Consider the following 22,292-nt stretch of genomic DNA (forward strand, 5'->3'; position numbering starts at 1 on the left):
CTTCTGCCAAAGCCACAGTTTTCATACAACATCCCTACGCAAACAACAGGAGAAGAGGGGAGTTTATTGAAAATTGAGAGGATTCATTAGACGTTATCATACGGAGCTGCAATTGCTTTGCTTTGGCGCGTTGACCCGCGCCTTGTGCGGCAAACCAGACCAAAATGCTCCTCATTGCTGTGTTTTAGATGGTGTTATTTTGCCGGTTTTGCTAAACTTCGGCTCGGTGCCTGGGTGACCTACGGTATTTCTCTGCCTTGCCAGCCCGGACACATTGCAAAGGGCAGCTGCCGCTTCTCTGCCTTCTTCCAGGCGCGGAGGGCACCCGGGCACGAGTTACAGGTACCTCAGCCGATCAGTGTGTGTGTGTATCCGCGGCTTTGCCCAGGACCGCAGTAACTAACTAACGCGGAGAGCCAGTGCCTGGGTTTTCCGCGTGCGCTCCCAGCGCCTGGCCGTGGCCACGGCCGCAGTCACGCCACGCTCGGGGTCGCCGCCTGGGAGAGGGGACCGACCGGCCCGCGGCGGTGGCCCGTATCCACCCGAGGGGACACGCGGCCAAACAGGGCCGCGCGCCCCAAACCGCCCGTCCTGGCCTGTCCTGGGCCACCACGCGCTGGGCGACAGCCGTCCGCGCTGCACGCTGACGCAGCGCTGGGGTGACCGCAGGGCGTCTGGGTGACGGAGTCCTTCGCTGCAGCTCTCCTGGCCGCCGGCCCCGGCCCCTCCGCTGCTGCCCCCGGAAAACTTCCCCAGTTCCCCCCACCGGCCTCCCCCGCCTCAGCCCCGAGGGGCCTCGCGGTGCTGCCGAACGGCCGGTCAGGGCCGGAGCCGCCGCGCGTGCGGGGCAGGGCGGGAGGAGCCTCCTCCGCTTTCATCCCAGCGCGATGACTCGTTGAAAGAAACAATTCCTAAGAGTCAATAAACGGCAGTTTTAATGTCTTCTTCATACAGATCTTAAAATGAGATTTTTAATGTTTTTTTTTATTTATTCCATAAACAATATAACAAAACTCAGCAAGTTAACAATATGACGTTTTCACCATACAGAGTCAGTCACAAATATTTAAAACCTTTGCAACAAGAACAACAAAACCAAAAATATTACAAGAATAATTTACAAGAGGATCTATAAAACAGCAAAGCGCTCACAAATTTTCCAGTTTCCTTTACACAATATCACTACACTCTTTCACAACATTTCTTTTTATTACAAAATTCCCAACAAAAGTTTAATTTTTTTCTTTGTATTTTGGTTTTTAAAACCAGAAACTTTTAAGTATACATCCTTTTATTAACACCCGAAGGTGCAAAAAAAGGGAAACCTCACACATACAAACACTTCACAGCACTTTTCTAAGAAAAATATACACTTACAAAATATTTTACAAATTGGCACACTTAAAAATATACAAGATTTTGTAGGCGTCTTAGAGTGATCCTTAAGAATTATACTTCAATTGACTCTACAGAATATTTATAAAGCTTATTCTAAAAGAAAAAAGGCAAATAATTTCCAAACATGTTAAAATTGCAGTGTAAAATGTTAAACAGAAATGGATATGTTACATTCATAAAAAGGGCCATTTTGTATTCCTTAGATGCTCGAGGGGGGATAAAAGTTTCCTTTAGCACCATAAAACAGTAGCGACTTAGCAAAGAGGTGCCTCTGGAAGTCAACGGAAGGAGCGGTACATTCAAATCTCTGTAGGCAGCAGTCGAAGGGGCCGCAGCCGGCGCTGCAGGCAACGAGCCAGAGCATCTCCTTAGATTCCTACCCTGCTTCCCACTGGGAGTAAAAGACAAAAGGAGTTTAACTGGTATCTCGCGTTGGTTTTTTTTGTTTCGGTTCGGTTTATTTTAGAGTCTTCCCTTTGTGCTTTTGAAACGTACTTCTTTTTTTTGTTTTTTGTTTTTTCCCTATCTATTGAAGGGCAGCAGTGAATGCAACTGGTGTTCCTTGTCTCCTTTCGCACCAAGTGTTCAAAGGCTCAGTAAACGTGTCTAGCAACCCGAGCAGCCTGCGAGACGGAGGGCATCCTCCTCGCTTCAGATCCAAATTCCCTTAGATGGCTGTTACTCCACTGTCATTAGTGTCACTTGTTTACCTGAGAAACGGATTTGAAAAGCCTTGCTTCTACCACAGACATTGTACTTTGCTTCATTATTATTATTATTATTATTAGTGGTTTTTTTGCATTATTTTACACGCTGAAGAGCTAAAGAGGCACATTCTCAAATAGATGTCAGCGGCTTGAACCATGCAACCTCCCCTGCGCTTCCCGGGAGCTGCATAGGCACAGTCCAACACACCGAGTTGAGAAAGTAAGAGCAAGGGCCTGCTCCTGCACCAGCTGAAGTCCACGCGCCTGGTCCTCTTCTCCTCACCCTGACTCCAAAGGACGTCTTCTTTTTTCTCTTGACTTACGCGATCCAGGAAAGCACTTAAGCAGGCAAGAACCCAGGTACGCTGCAGCACGCGCTTCCTACCAAGCCCCTGCTGAAGTGCTTTGCTAGATTGGGACCTCAGAGAAAGAAGAAGGTGGCCCAGCAGGCATAAGATTAAAACGCTTCAAACATGTTTCTTTTGGTTCTTGGTTGATTTGAGCTGTAATGCCAAAAAATAACAGCGATCTCGATTTTTTTTTTAAAAAAAAATAAGCCGCGCAGCACTTGTTTCCCAAAGCCGCCACCACCACCACCGGGCTGGACCCAGCCTCAGCTCCTTCTCCCTGTGCAGACCTCGGCTCAGCAGGATACCGAAGCCGCTGGCACGGGAAAGCCCCCCGCCGCCGCGCGGGCTTCCCCCTCGCAAAACACCTCGCTGAATCTGGTCTCTACTTCATTATTCTTGACCTGCCTTCCAAAAATTTCTCATGCTTTAAAAAAAAAAAAAAAAAGCCAAAATGTAAACCTGACAGACTTGTTTCTACTCTTTACTCGGATCCCCTGTCCCTGGTGTTTTCCTATCTACAAAACCTCTCCATGCAAGGACCTCCTGCAAAGCTACGGCCTGGGGGTGGGCTGGCTCCCGGCAGCTCGGCCCTGTTTGCGACGGCGCCTTTTCGACCGGCGACTCGCTTTCTAATTTAGCTGACGAGTGTAACTCACCGAAACGGGAACGCGCCAGCACGGCGCAGCTTCAGAGGCCAGAAACACTACGCCGTTTCTACAGGCCCCTTCACACAGAGAACCGGGAAACACCTCTACAGCGGGAGTTGAATGCAATGAAGTAGAAGAGGGATTTTAAGAGACATTGCAGAATAAACGTCTTTTCGTGGCTTGAACTAATCTCCCCAAATAGCCAGAAGCCCAACTAAAAGATGAGAGAGGAGGCTGGGAGCGTACCGGGGTTGGAGAAGAGGATGCGTCTGGAGACGGGAAAGGGCGATGGGAGCCCGGGGCCATCTCCGGGTGCGAAGCGAGGCCGAAGGCAGCGCCTGGCTGAGGATGGACGGGAGCCTACCGACGGGCCCTCCCTTAACCGAGCGCAGCGCCGCTAAAGACTGAAATTCAACCAAATACATGGGAAAAAAACGTGTTTATATGGCAAAGAATGAGGGAAAGCAGGAAAGCGATGAAACTCTTGAGGTAGCGATAGACAAGCGACGATCAAAATTAGAAGGGAGGAGGACAAGCGTTTGGCTCAAGGCAATTTCAGAAATTACTGTTTTGGTAACCAGGTTTCGGAGCAAATTCGCAGCGGGATAACTTTGTCAGACGCAAAGAAGGCCCAGCGGTGCACCGCGAGGGACCTGGGCACTCGCAGCCCACCGCGGGCAGGGATTTGGGGGAGGAAGCGGGATGACAGCCAAAGATGGCAGAGAAACGGGAGCAACAGGAGGACCGAAGGAGAGTGCATCAAGGCAGCTGGTATCTGTGATTAACACCGTCCTGAAACATCTGGTAGTTGGGTATTCATGGATTTTCAACATATAATAAAATAGTCGATACGTTTTATGTCTTATATTCATGCCCTATTGCACATTTCTCAAATGCAATAACTATTGCTATCTGTTTCAGTACAACGTACTTTATTACGAGTTGTCCCGCTCAGCACAAACGACGCAGTGCAGGCCAGGAGGACTGTGCTTTCCAGGGACGCCTCTGGGCCAAAAAGGGGCAGACCGCCCTTTCCTAGCTCTGCACCGGAGCCGTCTCCGTCGGAGCAGCAGCCCAAACGCCCAAAACCGCAGCCAGCGGCCTCCTCGCCCCTTCGGCGTGCCGAAGTGGAAGCAACTCTGCGTTTTGGACGAGCAAACCACGAGGACGGTCTGCAGAGCTGCCGCGAAGCAGGTCGCCCGTTAGCTAAACCGCAACGTCCCTACTGCGCTGCTGCGGCGTGCGGGAAGGCGCGCGAGCTCTACCCCGAGGTTTGAGTACTTGCGAAAGCTGAAAACATTTTGATTCCAAATCACCACTTTGCAACTCCACTTCACTTCCAAGTGTTCAATTAGAAACAATCTGCTTTTTTGCTAAATTAACTTAAAACGAGTGTCTTAACCACTTCTGATGTTGCCCTAACGTTTCCTGCTCGTAGGGAAAGCCAAGGCGGGCTCTGTCCCCAGCGAAACGCCGCTGCCGGGCTCACAACTACAGTGAGAAAGCGTTCGACCGGACTGTTATTAAGGCTCCTCTTCCTCATCCTTTCCTATTGCATAAATGTCTCCTAGCCTTACAACCCTCGGCTCCCAACAGCTCCCCGTTAGCAGGTCTCTTGCATATCGAGGTTTCATAATAAATCAGCAGCAAAACGCACAGGCTCTCCGTTGCACAAGGAAAAACCATGATTTTTTTTTGTTTGTTTCTGTGATTTTCGCAGCGGGCGAGGGGGTGGTGAGTAGGGTTACAAATAAGGCCTTTTGATAATACATTTAGCATTCAGTACTTAATGCTGTCTCAATAAAGTCCAGTCATGTATGATCTGGCCCTGATTGGTGAGATCACAAATAGTTCCTTTTTTTTTTTCTTATATTATGTACTCAATCAACGCAAAGGTTCAGAGTTGTATTTAAAACTAATGATTCTGCTTCCAAAATTTCAAACTATATTGGCATCGGAAGGTTAGACATTTAGGAAACACCAAAGCTATGACGTGAGAGCGCTTCTGACAGGCTCTGCATCCAAAATATTTAGGAAACTACTTAAAATAAAAGTAAATAGCAATAAATGTATGAAACATTAGCTTCGTTTTTAGAACTATTTTAGAATTTATCCCAGGTTATTATAAAATATATAAAACTGAGATACAAAGAATTAGCAATGTAACTTTGCATTTCAAATGATCTTCAGCTACAGGTTTTGCTTTAAGAAAACAGACACTTGAAAAGCAGCTGTTCTGTAGTCTCTAGGTGCAGACACTGGAGTTCCCGTCAAACTTACCTGGAGTGATTTTCTGAATTCCTCCAACACTTCAACTCTCTCCTATAACGAAACTCAAAATTTCACCATTATGTTTTTCTGCTCATGATTTTAAAGAGAGGCCATTACAGTTTCCCAGCATCCGTTTCAAAGTTCCTTTTTTCTGGTTTTTTTTCCCCGTTTTTTTTTCTTTTTCTCTTTTTTTTTTCCTTTATGAGCTTTAAACCACAGGGTGAATCCATGAAATGAGGTAAGTAAATTTGGCACACTTTTAGTCATGTCCATAGAACTTTTGGTAAGTTGTATCAGTGAATGATATTGTTTTCATGGTGCGTTACAGGTGCTCTCGAAGGGGATGGTTAGTACGGAATAACTGGAATGTTTATCGTAAAATCAAAAGGCATAGCTGCAGAAAACACTCACAACCCAATGTCGATAGAGAAGTAAAAATATATACAATACAGTCACTTGTTCATAGTTTGGCACAATTTTTTTGTTGTTGTTGTGGGTAATAGTGCATAAACTACTGTACAACAGTATGACTTTTAAAACAGTCTTTCACAGAGAATACCAGATTAGGTTCGCTTCCAAAGAATAAAATCCCACAATTGCAAACTCTTCATTTCAGCACTTACATGTCAACATACCACAAGGCATATTTCGAAAGGAACAAACGAACGAACAAACGAACGGAAAAAACCAAAGCAAAAAAAGAGAAACAAACATCAAACGTCTTTCTAGAAAAGGGAGTCTCTTCTTCAAATACAGGTAAAACCAAAACTGTTGTTTCTGCTTTAAGAAGAATGTAGTCTGATTCCCTGCAGAAAAACCAAACATTTTATGCCATCTTAGTTAGCTCGTGTGGAGTCACCACGCCAGGATCATACGCTCGAAACTCGGAGAGAGTAGATGAAGCTTTATGATGCAGGTTAGGAGATAAACAGCAGAGGGGGCTAGAAAGCACTCAAAACTGCCACATGAAGCTCAAGGATGAATGAGTTTCTCGTTTGCAAACTAAAGAGCCTTTAGTTTAGGTATCTTGGCTTTTGGATGCATAACCTCTTTTTTGTGTTTTATTTTTTACAAAATGTTCAAAAAAAAGTCTTTCCTTTTCAAAACCATTAAAAAGAGCATGTAATCGTTTTTTTTTTCCCCCAATAAATAAGTAATTAAAAACTGAAGAAGCCAAACAGCAGAAAAGAGTAGCCTTGTTAGTTTTTTAACCCCAGCCAAGCCAGAAAATTGGTCATTCTTTTAGGTAGCTTGCAAGTAATAAGTATTTTCATGCATTTAAAAAAAAAAGACTGTAAAAGGGGAATGTCTTTTTCATGCAACTTTTGCTTTCAGGAAGGAAAAAATGAGGAACAGCGGGCTTAGCAGGTAGTAGGAAAGTTAAGGGGCATTCCAGCCAGTTTGGTGCAGCATTACCTCAGTTTTTCAAAAGAAGCTGTCACAGATGGGTCCTTATGGGTCTGTTCACGGTCCGTTCGCTTTATTTTACAGTTCTCATCCCTCAGCGATTTCGAACTTGATTTATGACGGTACAGTTTTTTATGGGTAGGTCCGTTATTGCCTAAAGTGCTCAGGTTACTATAGTTTTTATCAAAAAAGGGAGAGTGAATGTCTGTATTGTACCCAGTCGAACAGTTGGGGCGACCGGGGTCACAGGTTGCGGCTTTGCCGTTTTTGCTTGAGCCCTTGTTTGACTTGTGATTCTTCGCCGTTCCTGGAGAACTGCTGTTGGCCTTTTTCTTAGACTCTTGCGACGTCCCTGCCAAAATTTTTAGCGTTTTCAATTTCAGGCTGTTCGATTCAGGTGACCGGAATATATCTGGCACGCTGTTATGGCCGACGGGCCCCCACAGGGGTTCGATCGAGGCCATCATAAACCTCTGAACGTCTGCCATTCCTGACGCAATGTTGGATAATATATTGGAAGGTTCCTCAAACTCCCTCTGATCATCGTCCAGGAGACTGCTAGTGTTCCCTATGCTGGGTTCTGACCAGCCTGTACTGGGGTCCTTTCCCAGTGACCACTCACCAGAGAGTCCGTTATGCTTCCCTATTTTGACAGCGGTTGGGCTGCAATGCTGAACGCCCTCGGCGAGGCCCTTGGTCGCGGAGGCCGCGTTGTTTAGCTGATTGACGGCCCTGCTGCCAACCGCTTGAGCCTTCTCGCCATTGACTCCTGCTGCGTTTTTCCCTTTCCGGGTGGATTTGGGTGTCTGCCTGGAATTTTTACCTTGCGGCTTATCGGTTCCTTTGTTGGTTTTGGGAGATTTTTTCCTAGTGGTTTTCTGGGAAGAGCTTTGGTTTGTACCCGCATTCTTGCTGGATGAACTTTTCCTCTTAGATTTTGACACTTTGCTATTGGTGCTAATTTGACCAGATGGCTCATTAAATGTTGACAAGCACGGACTTTTTTCAAGAAGGCTGACAGAATCTTCATCGTTGAACATATGGAACTGAAACTGATGATTATTTAAAGTAAACCCATTATCTGCCTGCTCCTCGGTCTGAAGGACCCCACAGTTCCACTTGACCTTCTCCGAACTGTTGAGGACAGCCTGGGTGCTCTCCTGGAAGCCTTTCAGGGTGCCCAGGGGTTTGGCGTCGGAGCCGGTGATCTGCGGGGAAAGGTTGGGAGTGTCTGGAGGAGACATCTCCGACAGGGAGGACTGACGGAACTTATCGGGTGTGAAGTTGGATATGTCTAAAAGGTCCGTGGACTCCTTCAGAGGGGTTATTTCATCTATGCTCTGTTGGATCACAAGCTTGGGACTGCAGTGGGCCAAGAAATCATCATTAATATCATCTTCGCCGTCCTTTTCACAAGACTTTAAACTTAAAGAACTGTAATTGCTAGAACTAACTGACAATGAACCCACTGAATCAAAACTAATGAGTCTGCCATCATCTGTACTTAGTGTACCTCGTTGGAAATGAAAGCGCCCCTCTCCATTATTAAAATGACATGACTGATAAGAATCATCAGACTGCACTTGTTGGTTATCCGGCATGTAATTTTTTTGGTAGAGCAATTTGCTGCTATTCAGATTCACTTGACTGTATCCAGCGGCCGGGAGGCTGTCTGCGCCCGCTGCGCCACCAAACTCGTTTGACAGCACAGAAGCCTCCCGCATGTCGCTGGGAAATTCCTGCTGGGTGCCGCTGGCAGCCTTGCTCGCCGGCCACACGCTCCCGAAGTTGTTCTGCTCCATTTCCAAGTGGCCGGGTGACTGCTGCAGCTCCGACTCGGACGGCGGCGAGAGCACGCAGCTCTGGGAAGGCTGCAGAGCCGGGAAGGGCTTCTCCGCCTGAACGATGCTGGGGAGCGAATGCTGCTGCTCGGAGGGGTGCTGGGTGAAGTATGAGATACCAGTGTTGCTTGACAAATCAGAAGCATCTAACAATGTCTGCAGATACCCTCCAGGGATCAGGGGTACATTGGTGGTGATATTAGCAGATGGTAGAGGCTTGTCTGAAGAGGAGGTGGATGGTAGGAAAGTAGCATTTTTAGCAATCTTTTCCTCATGGCACTCTGAAAGATGGGAGCTGTCTGAAGCACAAGGAACATTTTCGTCCTTCAAACGAGCTGCAGAGTCCTGGTTTTCCAGAGCCGGGGAGCCCTCCGCCGTACTGGCTGCAGCTTTGATTTTCTTGCATTTCAACCTGGCTTCACTTTTGAATTTGATTCGGCGGAGCACTTTCCTCTCCGTCCCCTTATATTCCCGCTCCTGCGATTTGCATTTCACTGAGGCGATGCCAGTGATGTCATTTACATGTAATCCGTTTGCACAGCTGGGGGTGGCGATGGCTAACGCCTGCAGCCCTTTCAGGCCCGCGTCCTCCTTACTGCTGCAAGGCTGCTTGTGATCCGAGGAGCAAGAGCCCAGCTTGTTCACCGACTGCTCAATGGCTTTAATTCTTTGAATCCTGTGCCTGTTCGCTAGCTTGCATTTTCGCTTCCGTGGGTGAGGGAGGAACGAAGCATCTGAGCCGTTCAGATAGAAATTCTGCTTGTGGTAGAGAGACGATCGGAGCAAATCCATGCGGCTCTGCTGCCTCTCCTGCCAGAAGCCCTTCAATGGGGCCAGCTTCTCGTATTTGCTGAGCAGCTCCTCATTGAGGGTGACAGTTGTCTCATTGGCATCCACTTTGCTCAGCTTCACCAGCATATGCTTCTCCCCCTTGAACCTGTTAATGATGATGTACTTGATGATAACGGGGGGCTCCTTGCGAGAGACTTTTCGCCTTTTCTTTGGGCACCACTCGTCGTCGTCTTCTTCCTTGGGCCCGTCCGGGAGCCACTCCTTCTTATCCAGGATCTTCTCGTTCTCGATGGAGTCCACGTCGTACAGGTAATCATCGCTGTATCGCACTTTCCTCTTTGCCCGCAAGCCGTAGTTCTGCTGGATGAAGGAGTTGGAGTGTTCCCTGGACAGGTAGCGGCTACAGTCCTTGATATCCCGCAGCACGTCGTAGGAGGACTCGGTGCAAGTGCTGTCGTCGCTGAACTCCCCGGAGTCCTCCGTGGAATTCACAGAGTCCAAGAAGTGGCTCCTTTTGGAGCCCACGTACTGCACCATCTCCGCACTGTTGCACGATTTATTTAAGGCAGCTTTCTCCTCCTCCTCGCCATCCTCTTCCTCCCCGTCCTCCTCCTCCTCCCCCCAGATGATGCCTTCTTCAGACTTGAATTGAGCAGGGTCGGTGGCACCGCCCGGCCCCCTCTTCAGGGTGCTCCTGCTGTCCCTTTTAGTGCAGTTGCCAAACACGCTGGGGAAGAAGTTGAACTGGGCATCCTCTTGTAGGGCGGTGGTCTTCTCCCGCACGTTGTCCTGGAAAGATTCGTATCTAATCTTTAAGGAGCAGACATCGCTTCCCAGGGTTGAATCATCATCATCAAACATGTAATTATCCACGTCTTCCTCCGAAAACAGATTTACAGAAAGCTCATTTTTGGAGCAAAGGTCAAGCAGCTCAATTTTACTTTCGCTAATGAAAGATTCAAAATAGCCCCATTCCTGGTTGGGATTTGTTAGTAAAGGTTCCTCACCATTGCATTTGTCTAGTAGTAATCCCTCGTAGTAATTTTTCTGAGTGGTGTCCTCTGAATCACTGTCAGATTTTTCTGCATCCCTTTTGTCTGCTGCCCTCGATTTATGCATAGGGAAGCTTAAAAGCTGGTCTGAAAGCAGTTGATCCCCGTATCTCATGGTTTCTCCTGTGCTCATGCAGTGAATCCCTATATCAGAGACTGAACAGGTGTCATAATCCCTATTTATATCACCCACTTTCAGGCTTATTCCCGGCTCTGCATCAATGCCGTCCTTTGATTCAATAAAGCAGCCCAGACAGGTCCGGCTCGGCTGCATCAAGCAGTCACCGGTGAGAGCTGACATGCCTCCGGGCTCCATAATTGTGAACGGAGCCTTCTCGCAGTCGCCTGGCAGGGACCAAGAGCTCATGCCCTTTGTCACGCACGATGTAAGGGAAATGGCGTGCGCGGAGGAGTCATCTGAAGTGTGCTCAGGTACATCGGTGAGCCTCAGAGGAGAAGGCGGGCTCAGCAGACAGGGCTTCTTTGAAGTCAGAGGCGGCAGCGCTCGGTGGCACGCTTGATTTTCCTTCTGAGCTATTGTCAAGGCTGGAAACGTAACCGCAGCATCCGCAGCAGTGCAAGGCCTCTCATCGCTGGCCAGGTCATGTGATTCTGGAGGAATTTAAAGAAAAGGGAGGAAGGAAAGGCGAGAAAAAGACAGAGAGTTTACAAACCTCGCGCTTCGGCGCCGGCTCTTCCCCCTCTGCCCTTCTCCGTGGCTTGGGAGGCGACTTCTCCTAACCACTTCTTTGGGAGGCAGCAGGCTCTTCCCCGCAAGATTGCAATCTTTCATTTGTGTATCTAATTAATCTCATGATGTACAAAAAACAAAGAGGTAAACACTCTACCCCCCGTAGCCAGCTGGAATAGGTACAAGATTATGTTTAAAAAAACCAAAACCATCCGCTCTTTCTTTCTAATATACATACCGTTACCTGGATACTGCCTTTCAAATCTGACAAGGTTATTAAAAAACAAAACAAGCCTAATAAAAATGTTCCCATTAACATTTAAAAAATTAATAGAAAAATAAGATTCTTAAAGAAACAAAACATCCCCCTGCAGTATCTGCAGCCTAAACATACCTGAACTGCATTACTGCCTGAGCGTCACAAAGTTATATTTATTTTTAATACTAGTAGTCGCTTCGTCATTGTCCAAGCTGAGAGAAACACGGAAGGTAACACAAAGAGTTTAAAACAATTCTTACTACAGTTGTTGTTATTTTGCAGCTCTTCCCATTTTTCCTCATCTGCAGAATGCCTTTTTAATAACACAAGGATTCTTTTTATCTAAGGATTTTTTTCTTTTCTTTTTTTAACCTCATCGCACTACTTTATGGCAGAACAAAATTATGAATGTACTTTTATCTGACTTCCAGCTCAACGGATGATACGACCCTTGAAATTTAAATACAGTGTCTTTTCATCCATGAACATGCTCTGATATCTCTGTATAAAAAAAAAGAAAAATACACAAATGCGTGCATTTATAATACTCAAAGACCTCTGCTGACTTAGAGCTGAATGCTGATGCTTTTATACTGGCACATCTAACCTTTTTGATAATTTCATTGAAATCAGCAGGGCTGGCGGAGTGATAAGGCTCCACTCATTGCTGACAGAGGGGTGGAAACGCCTGATGGGGACCCAGCAAACACAGCAAAGCGCAGCCCCCAGCAGCGCCCCGAGGATCTTGTGAGTGCAGTGGATCCAGGAGGCATTTCCGGAGAAGGGACGACCACGTCAAAACCCAGCGGAAGCAGCAGCATCCCAAGCTTAGGGCATACACAAAGATTCAGCACCTCCACGGTGATTGGGATCACCTGTGACAAGTGCTTTTATTCAGAACTGATCAGAATGCTGAATCTCAGCCTCAAAGACTGCATTCAACACACAGAGATACCAGTCTACGAATTAACCCCCCTATTTTTTAAGGTGGGTACCTGTATGAACGAAATTATCTCCTGTGAAGTACAAATGCCAAAGCTTGACTTTCTAGGGCCTGCACTGTCCTAAAATCAAGAGCGTGTTCCATTAAAGCTCTAAAGTAAATGATACGCCAAAGTGACTGCAGTTAAAAATTAAATCGACAACAGAGAACCATAAAGGCCTTTTCTGTTTAGCCCAACTACAGCCCAAGAGCACGTGGGTAGTCTTAGAGGAGAAAGACCGGCCCATCCTGCTGGGAAGCAGCGCTGTAGCTGTGCGCTGCATCCCGAACTGGGCAGGAGAGCAGCCTAAAGGCGGCTCTAAATTAACCACTGCCAGCGCAACAAAGCTCAGTTTGCGGTTAGGGTTTTTGTGAGGATGCAAAAAGCATCAGGCACATCCCTAATTTCAGCAACAGGGAGACAGCGGTGTAAGAGCTGCCTGCTGGGCACCACTACCTTCGGAAAGGAGAAGGGCAGCTCTTGCCTCGTTCACCGCTTCAGCTTCAGCGCCAACTCCTACACAGCAATGTTTAATTAAAGCACTTTTTAAGCCCTGTTTAATTGAATTTCAGGGAAGTAGCGTCAGGTTCTAGAAATCAAATCTGTCTTTATTGACGAGGTAGCCACAGATTTTACTGGGAATCAGTGGATTAGACAAGGCGACCACAGCTAGAAAATCTCCTCGTAGCTCTAGCAACTCTCAGCTGGTGCTTTACCTTATTCATGTCTAGATACGTTCAAGCAGAAGATGGGCTGACGCAGGCAGACGCATTCAAAATCCCTTCATAGAGGAGAGCGCGAGCGAATGTTTCGCCCGCCACTAGCGCAAGTTCTGGGGGCTGCCGGGTACCTGCGCGTCTGGAGTCGCTCCTCATTTTCAGCTAATGAATGCAAACAAAATTTGCCTCTCTACGCTCTCATTAGAGCAAAGCTCATTTTGATAAGACAGAAGGGTCTGAACACACAAGACAGCAGAGGAGTGAGTCCTAAATGTCTAACAGGGTCAACTTGATATACTTATATAAATATTTACTTATACATTTTTATGCATTAACCTATAAAGCTTGCAACGTAAAGTCTAAAAAAACCAGGAAATTAACCAAACAGCTCCACAAAAATGTTGTGAAGAACAAAAATGTCAAACTTTAGCCTCAACACCAGAATGCCACTGCATTTACTGCCGCTCGCAACGGCAAGGCCAAACGCCTCGAGAAAATGCTCAGAGGAATTTATATTTCAATCAGATTTTCAGGCAAGCAGAGCGCTATTACTCCTAATTAGTTATTGTTTTTGAAAGCAAGTATGGAATAGATTAGATTGACTAAAGAAAAAGTTAGATACTTCAGGCAGGCTCCTAGAAGAGGCTGATCATTCTCCACCGATGTCAATGAAAGCTGAAATGACTTAGTAGTTCAGAGGATCATGACTGCGACTAGCAGCGTGTGTTTATACACCAAAGAGGTGCCCAGAATCCTAATGGGATCTTCAGCCAGCAAACTGAAAAAGGTCTGCGCTGCTGAAATGATCACAACAGCACGTGCAGCTTCAAAAAGGCCCTGAAAGCAGCAGAACTAATGAATCCTGCTTTGCTTGCGCATCTGTGTCCTATGGTCCTGTGTGTCCACGTGGCACAGAGATCATCGGTCTCACAGGTCAGACCTTCCCTCCCTGTGGGTGCTAAGTTGGGTCCATTTCTTCTACTCAACCTCTGCTTCTCCCCAAATTTGCAGGGACTGAGTATCTTTCAGTGAAATTTGGCTGAGATTAGCTAACGGCTTCATAAGGAATTGTGAAGAGAGGAAAAGGATCCCAGCAGACAGGGAGGCAATGTGATCTCATATGAGTTGTTTCCCTGAGAAACCAAGCAAAAATCCATAATTCAAACTGCATGTGCACATAAACATTCCCAACCATGCATATGCATGGGCAAAAGCAGTACTTGTTAGACTTAAAAAGCTGTAGATTCATAGCTGGAGTGACATCTTTGCAGAAAATACCCATTTACCCTACTGCTCTACATTTTAGCGATACCTGCAAGCCACTAAAATTAAATACATGAAAGGAATTAGGAAAATAAGTTGGCTTGCAAGTTGTCGTTGCTCCCTCATGTACTGTAATTAGGTTCCTTACCATTTTCTTTCACCCCATTAATCAGGATAGTTTCTTGGTCTTCTGAGGCACAATCCTGCTCTTGTTGGTCATCCATCAATTTAACCTCTTTCTGTTCATTCCATGCCCCACTGCATCTGGCCAACCTGCACATTTCCAGAAACATAACCACAGTCAGTACAATTCCCCAAATCGGCTCAAGGAACCGTGAATAAAAAATAACAATAAAAAACCCCCCACACAACATCACATGCTGCCCCTTCCCTGCTTAGGAGGACAAATACATTCATTAAGGCTACCATATCTTCACTTTTCCACTCCAAAAGCTAAGGCCAATGTATTTCAGCAGGGTTAAAATGATATAGATCACCATTTTCTTCCCCAAAGGCCTTCTTTAGACCTTTGAGCGGTGCTCTACACTTTGGCAATGCCTTTCACACCATCTTAAATTGCTTTACAAAAGCAGGTGCACATTATCATCCCCATTAGCAGATGGGTTGGCAGAGACACACACAGAGGAGGGGACTCGCCCCAGGACAGACAGGGAGGAAAAAAACTTGCCCTGACACTTTTAGGAGAAACGTATCTATAACCTCATTTTTCATTTTAAACACTTCTTCGTCATCCGTCTTCTGGAATTTGGCCTCATCCACGTGCCACCGACTGTTGCGCTCACCGTTCCCTGTTAGCCAAAATTTTATCTGTCGCATGAGCACCAACCTAGACTGATGCCCCTGAACTTGCTGCTGTTTCTTCAAACCAACAAAACGGAGATCAGAATCAGGCCCATATTTTCTCCCTTTCTCCATTCAAGATGGAGAAATCCATCCAACCCTTGCATGAAAATGATCAGCTATCCAAGGAGCACGGGATCGCGCAACGGCGAGATGTGCCCGCGTCCCCGCGCGTGGACCGCAGAGAGCACCCCGTGCCCACGCTGCCGTGTGAGATACGCCTCCCAGCCAGCTGGAGCATCACAATTTCACCTCTTTGGCTGTAAATTAAAGGCAGAATCTACTTTTTCCCTCTGGCAACTTGAACTCAACTTTTTCCCTCATGGAACAGGTACTAGGCTGAAGCACAGTTTCTGTTTTAGGGTGTTTTTTTTTTTTTTTAAAAATCAACATTTGTCAATGTCTGATCTTCCCACAGTGTTGACTGCCCTGGGTTCAGAAGAGGAGCTTCATTCATATTCAGATTTTCAGTGGAGTCCTCTTAACTAATGTGAAATCTTTACAACCATCTTAGTAAGTGAAACCTTCACTGAACTTAAAGATGTTGTGGCACCAAGAGTAAGATAAGAATAACAAGCATCAGTAACTCAATTCCTTTGCATATTTAGAGGAATATTTAACTAACCCTGAGAGTTTTACTTTGATGCAAATCCGTGTTTCAGAGCTCTCAAAATGCGAATCAGCATGTTCAAGGCAGACTCCTCGCTCTCACCAATATCCACACTCTTCTCAACACCCCGGTCTCCTACTGTGGTTGACAAAAGCTTTCTTTCTGGAGCCAACGCGTTCAGCGGAAGAATCGCTGACATATTTTAACAGAAGCGACTCAAAGCGTATCGAGCAAAATTCCAAATCACAGATCATGCATCGTTTTGAGTATTTACATGTAACTTGCAGAAGATTAACTTTTAAGTGTGAAAGCTGCTCTGCATTTTCCAGGAACAGTCTACAACATCATGCTTCCTTAATAATATCTCCTGCCTATTAAACATATGTTCAGGAGAATCAGAGGCTAAAGTATTAAATGAGCCAGCACGGCTTCTTGGGAGTGGGCTGTTTGCTGTGTGAGGAAGAAAAGCTGAATTAAGTAAGGAGCTTAAATACATTGTGATTGGATAAATGTGTTTTGTGCACCTCCGTGGTTTTACAGGTGGAAGATATATGTGCTAAGATCTATCATTTCAATTAACCGCAGGCAGGTAGAGTTGGAGTAGAGGATATTTGGCTATGCACATTTACAGATTTGAACTCTCTGCTCATGTGCTCACTTCAAAAAGCACTCAAAAGAGCATCTGTGGATGATCTGACTGTCAGGTGACATCTTCAAAATACAGAAGGTTATAATCAACATTCCTGTACACTCTGATCTCCACCATCTTTCTGGAGTGCAGAGGTGATACTCTAATAGAGGCTTATCTGGGCAGGATCAAGCAGTGGCACCACCTTCTTCCCTTGAAGGAGCAGGACATAAAGCGCAGCAGAAATCAGCTCTACAGCCGTAAGCGAGTGCCTCTCCAGCTCCCACCGCTTTGTCCCTCGGACTCAAAGCATGTTACCAGCCATTGCACGAGAATGGCTGAACTGGACAAGACTGACCCACCGTTTAGTCCACAGGCTCGACCCTTGCTGACAGTCACTGGTAGATGCAAAGCGAAAGCCCTGCTCTGGCACCTCAACTTGCAGCCACCTGTAGCTAAGGGACTTCTGGCTTCACAGAGTATATCCATACCTCATTCATTTGCCTGACCACTTTCTACCTTGTTTAGGCAGCTGGCTTCCACCACACCTTGTGGTAAGGCATTTGGCAGTTTATGTGCCGTGTAAGGAAGGACCTGCTTTTGTTTGGTTTGAGCCTGCTTTTCCCCAAAGGATGGGCAATGTTTTCTCATTTTTGCAGCTCCAGCAGAAATATAGCCTCAATCCTAGAGAAGACGTGGGCTACAACCATCATATAAATATTTAATAGTAATATTTATATTCATAGGGAGAATCATAGCAATATTTCAAGTTATCCAAGTATATAAGCCAAATCAGGATACTACTAAGCTTTTTCTCACTGTTCCAAGCAATGCTTAACCCTCAGGAACCAGATAAGGGGGTAGGAGATGATCCAGTGTTGCTGTGGAAAGCTTAATTCTGCAACAGTCAAGTCTCTGCTTTATCACCAAAATGCGTTGAGACCCATGGTTGTGTCTTTCACCTTCCCGCATCATTCAGAAGCACAAGCGCCGTCTCAGTGCCGGCTGCTGTTTTGCCGGGATGTACCTGCTTATAACAATTTGGTGTAAAATGCCACAGGTGGCCTGTTTGCAACCGGTAACATAATCACAGCCATATTAAAATAATGGCTTGCAATGAATAAAACATAGAACAAAAGTGGAAACAATAATTCTCCAATAATGTAAACTTGTCACCTGCAACGCACAAACCACCTCCAGAGAGAAAATAATCACGCGGACACAAAGCATGTTTTAAGGAAGCATCGTAGGTTACCACCGGGACCTCTCCTGCATCCTGGGATGTCTTCCCTGCGGCAGGAGGAGGGCGCAAGGTCTCCCCGCTCGCGGGTGCGTGCCCGTGCGCCTCTGCCCGCTCGCTGTTTTGGCTGTAGCTTGCAGAGTCTGCGGTTTGATGGCAGTTTGTGTTTCTCCGCGTCTGTCTGGGAGCCGCGTGTGCCGTAAGTGGGATTTGCAAGTGAGGATGTGAGGGAGGCTTTCTGCCTTTAATTACTTCTGACAGACAGTTAACTGCCAAACTTCAGCGAGGGAGCAGGGCTAATTTGGGCAAACGACTGAGGAGCCAAGCAACGGGCAAGCAGGCGGTCAGGCAAGCGGGGGCAGGAAAAGGGAGTTCACAGGTGGGAAGTCCGTGGGGTTTGTCATCTCTTGTTATTATCGTTTTTAGGGACGCGTGTGTATAAGGGGGAGGGAGGTGCAGAAAGCCAGGTTTTGGCGGACGCAATCCAAAGACGGGAAAGCACGACAAAGACGGCGAAATGTAAGAGTTAAGGGGATGTGTCTGTGCATAACTGTTTACATAAAGAGCATTGACTGAGAGAACTCGGAGAAAAAATCTGAGCTCTAGGAACAAGCTGGAAAGAATGGGGGATCGGCTGGGGATCTTCGGATGTGGCTGAAGAGAGGGGAAGTGAGATGAAACAGGCAATTTAAAGTTTGCGGGGACCCGCTGAACAAGGGGACCTTTTAGGAGCGGCGTGACCCACGAAAGGTCAGATCCCACGGGGAACGGGAGGAAACAGGAGCTAGTGCGAAAGAAAAGCTGACAAAGGGGCTCGACGCAATGGAGAACAAGGAGAAAGAGAGGACCGGGAATAACAAAGAGGAGAAGAACAGCAGGTTCCCTTGAAAAGGAAAACTAAATGAAGGCAGAGAGGAACCAAGGGCGTGGGGCATAAAGGCTATAGACAGTGAATATACAAGGGGTAGCGAGAGTGCAGCGAACACAGAACCAGCTGCAGGCAGGAGAATAAAAGGGAGAGGATATGAATTTCATACAGCGTCAAGCCACTGAAGATATACCTGACTGAGGTCAAGCTATTATGAAGAACTGACAGGAGGAAATTCAGACACCAGCTTGAATTTTATGAACTTGACTGGAGGTGGAGTGGATTGAGGAAGACGACGGCAGGCCAAAGAAGATGGGCCAAGATGCGGAGTCAGGTGAACTCCAGTCGATCTCCCAGGTCTCAGGAGGAGGCCAGAAGCAGAGCTTGGCAGATTGTGCTATAAGGACAGTTTCAGGAGGTTCAATCACAGGGAAGACTTCTCTTGATTGCACCATATACTTAAGGGTCTGCTAAGATCACAGCTGCCATAAGTGAAAAAGGTACTGGCTAAGAAAGGAGACTGAAGGGAAGAAGTCTCAGAAAGAAAGCAGTGGGGCCAAAAAATAACCCAACCAGTTTTAAGCATGAGCTGGACAAATGAACAGCCAGAAGGGCGGGATGCAGTTGCCTGTGATAGCAGTACGTGGGACTCAGTGATCTAGAGAAATCCCTTTCAGCCGTCTGACTGATTACAGGTGACCCTGTGCAGGATTGTATGACCCCCCCCAAACTCCTCAGCATCACACCTAATTCTCCATTCCTTATTTTCCCTGTAAATTTTCCTACTACGGATGCAAATGAGTTTTACTAAAGCTGACGAGCTTTTTTGCAGAAGCCTGGAAGAATAAAAATGCAGCACTTGGAACTGGTCCTCCCATTCCTCGTGGGCCGATGTCCTTCAGCCCACATGGCCACATAACCCAAAGCACTTTTCTGCACTGTTTCAAAAGCCCCATGTGATATTCACGTAGTTTTATGGGGATTGGTATTGCTGGAGTCAAGGTAGCTGTGTCGGTGGACAGATGTGGTCAGAGAAGGAAACCCGATTCCCAAGATCAAGTTCCTCTAGCCCTTGCTGCCAGGCACAGAGAGGGCACCGCGTGAACACCTTTCCGTCGGTTCTTTGGAGGAAAGGACTTGTTCCTTTTCCTATAAAGACCGCACAGAGCACCGCTAACACAAGCAAGGTTCTCTGCAGGAAATGAAATCGAGTGGTGCCGGTGAGCCGGAAAACGTCCTTCTCCTCCAGTATTGCCCATGGCCGTCCTGAGCAGATGTTGATAGGGTAGGGAGAAGGATCAGCCACCCTGCTGCTTCCAGAGGAGCTGTGTGGCCCCCCTCCAACGCCGGCCCAGGAAGAAATTCTGTCGAGGGACTTGCTGGAGCCATCTCCTCCCCATCAGGGCTCCCTCCGCAGACTCTTCTTTGGGAGACAGCAGTGATTTGGCCCATAGCGTTTTGCAGCAAAAGTGGTGCTGGTCTCAGTGATGTCTTGGAAGCGCTTACAGAGGATAAAGAAAGCCAGCTAGCCATGACTGCCACGTAATCCAGTGCTTGGCTGCTTAACTATATATCCGTGGCTAGTTGAACATCTCCTTTTCATATTTCCTGAACACCAGCATTATACTGTTGAAGCTTAATACACTCCCAAGCAGAGAAAAAAATCTACCAGGTAAAATAAACAGCCTACTAGACTGACTGAAAACCCACCTACACATAGAGAAATTATATTAGATGGACTAGATTATGGGTTCGTGATAGCTGGTCCATAATTAAGGTTGCAACAGTGTTTTAGCTTAAAGCTGAACAAACAAAAGGCCACTAGCACCCAGACAAAACCCAACATGCCAGCTCCTATTTTCACCCACCTTTTACATACCAAGTGCTTTTATTTGTAAGAGATGATGAGGGTAGAGGGAGAGGGAGTATCCAAAGCGAAGGAAAATCTTTTTCTGGAGAAGTGGGGGAAGAAAGCGAAGCAGAAGATGTGGCTTTTTTCTGCAGAGTTGTGAATAAGCGCAGGTGTTAGAATGAGTTCCATATATGCAGTTCTATCTTTCAAAAAAAGAGCTTTAGAGAAATTAATTACATGTCAGAGCCTCTGACAGGTCTTTTAAGAATTATGATACTTTTGAATGAAAACATTATATACTTAAAAAGAAATACCATGTAAATGTCTCTGAGATATTTACCTTCAGTAGAGTAATAGTAGAAAAGAATTCAGCTTTATCCACGGCACAAATGAATGCTGTACACAGTACAAATGAATGCTGCTGCTGTGCTCTCGCAAACAACGTCCTCTGCCCTTGCTGGGCTTTATTAACCCTCCCGCAGAAGTAAAAAAGAGAGTTCAGGGGCATCTTGCACAAATCAGCCGTAAACGGAAATAAGGCACTCCAAAAGACACAGAAAAGCTGCTCTCAACTCTTTGGGCTGCATCTCCTTTCCAAAGCAAGGCCAACACGTTACACACCTCTTCCTTAGGTTAACAAAGTGGGCAGCAACTCTACAGAGAAAAATGCCTGTTATTTTACTGTATTTCATTTTCGTCCTGGCAGAATCTGTGCAGAACACGGGATACGGAGTTTCTTTCAGAGCCGGTGTCGTGGGGCGGCCGGCCTGAACTCTGCCAATCCCACCACGCTCCTGAGAGCCGGTGCCATGATGCCAGGCTGAGAATTGACCTGAATGACTCCATTTTCCAGTGGGATTCTGAAAGTTCCCCAAATCCCTCTTGTTCTAAGGACTCCACTTGATCCTTGATTTTTACATTAACTCGATATCTGGTGGATGAATTGATAAAAACCTTCACTTGCCAGTAGGTGGGGATATATTTTATTACAAACTCTCTAGAAAGAGGTTCTCTAGAAGCACCTCTTCAATGACCCTACTTATCCAAGAATTTACATTTTTGTTTAGGCCAAGAGTCTCCAAATTTTGCCTCACACCATGGCCAGAAAAAAACGCAAAGACGCCTCTGTGGGGAGTACGTGGGATTTCCAGAACCAGTGGGGCTCCAGGGGTGACTTTTGTCAAAGGAAAGGTATGGTGAAACCATCCCCTTCCTGAAGCACTTCTCCTGTCTGGGAAATGGATGCCAGATTTAAGGGTTCCAGTTTCCAGGTTATTTTCCCAGAAAAATCTCTCAGGGAAATCCTACCTCCTAGCAGTTCCCAGGCCCTTAGGTATCAAAGATGGTGGCCACGTGGGAGAAGAGGACAAGTGAAGAAGGAGAACGACAAAACAGAGGCGGCCCTGGTGAGCTAATCCCAGCAATCCAGACATCTAAAACCCTTAATGGAGGTAAGCTTTGACAGAACGAAAGTTAACTCAGAATAAGTTCAGCAACCTAGTTCTAAGTACAGATAAAGCCCTTCAATTAGGAATAAATTTGGGGAAGAAGAAAAAGTACCAAAAGCCCAAAGATAATAAAAAAGAGCTTGCAGAGAAAATGGAGAACACAAAAATCATGAAAAGAAGAAACAATTTAAGATCTAGTGTGTTCCCAGAAGGTGTAAAGGATGGATGGCTTGTTAATATTCATAGCAAGCCCTCCACTTTTTTCACAGCTGAAAGCAGATGCAACAATTATCGCCGAGCCCAAGCCCCAACTCTAGCAGACCCCAAGATACGACATTAACAGCACACTATTTCAGAGCAGATTCTGAAATAAATGACAGTTTCTGACCTTACGCTGGGAGGACA

General features: G+C 46.4%; 1 protein-coding gene across 6 annotated transcripts in view; it reads right to left on the reverse strand.

Moving 5' to 3' along the window:
* Positions 1 to 917: 917 nt before the first annotated feature.
* Positions 918 to 22,292, reverse strand: part of NEXMIF (neurite extension and migration factor) — a 172,829-nt gene continuing 151,454 nt past the window's right edge. For 2 of the 6 annotated variants that reach the window (XM_064518106.1, XM_064518105.1), the window contains exons 3-5: positions 14,529 to 14,653; positions 6,790 to 11,077; positions 918 to 6,179 (exon numbers count right to left, since the gene is read on the reverse strand). In XM_064518106.1, coding sequence (XP_064374176.1) covers positions 5,993 to 6,179; positions 6,790 to 11,077; positions 14,529 to 14,604 — 4,551 coding nt within the window. In that variant the 5' untranslated portion in view covers positions 14,605 to 14,653 and the 3' untranslated portion in view covers positions 918 to 5,992. The remainder of the gene's footprint in view (positions 6,180 to 6,789; positions 11,078 to 14,528; positions 14,654 to 22,292) is intronic. The other 4 variants (XR_010390995.1, XR_010390994.1, XR_010390993.1 and 1 more) reach the window with 4 other exon arrangements.

This window comes from Dromaius novaehollandiae, chromosome 11 (genome assembly GCF_036370855.1).
Source record: "Dromaius novaehollandiae isolate bDroNov1 chromosome 11, bDroNov1.hap1, whole genome shotgun sequence".
Lineage (NCBI taxonomy): Eukaryota > Metazoa > Chordata > Aves > Casuariiformes > Dromaiidae > Dromaius > Dromaius novaehollandiae.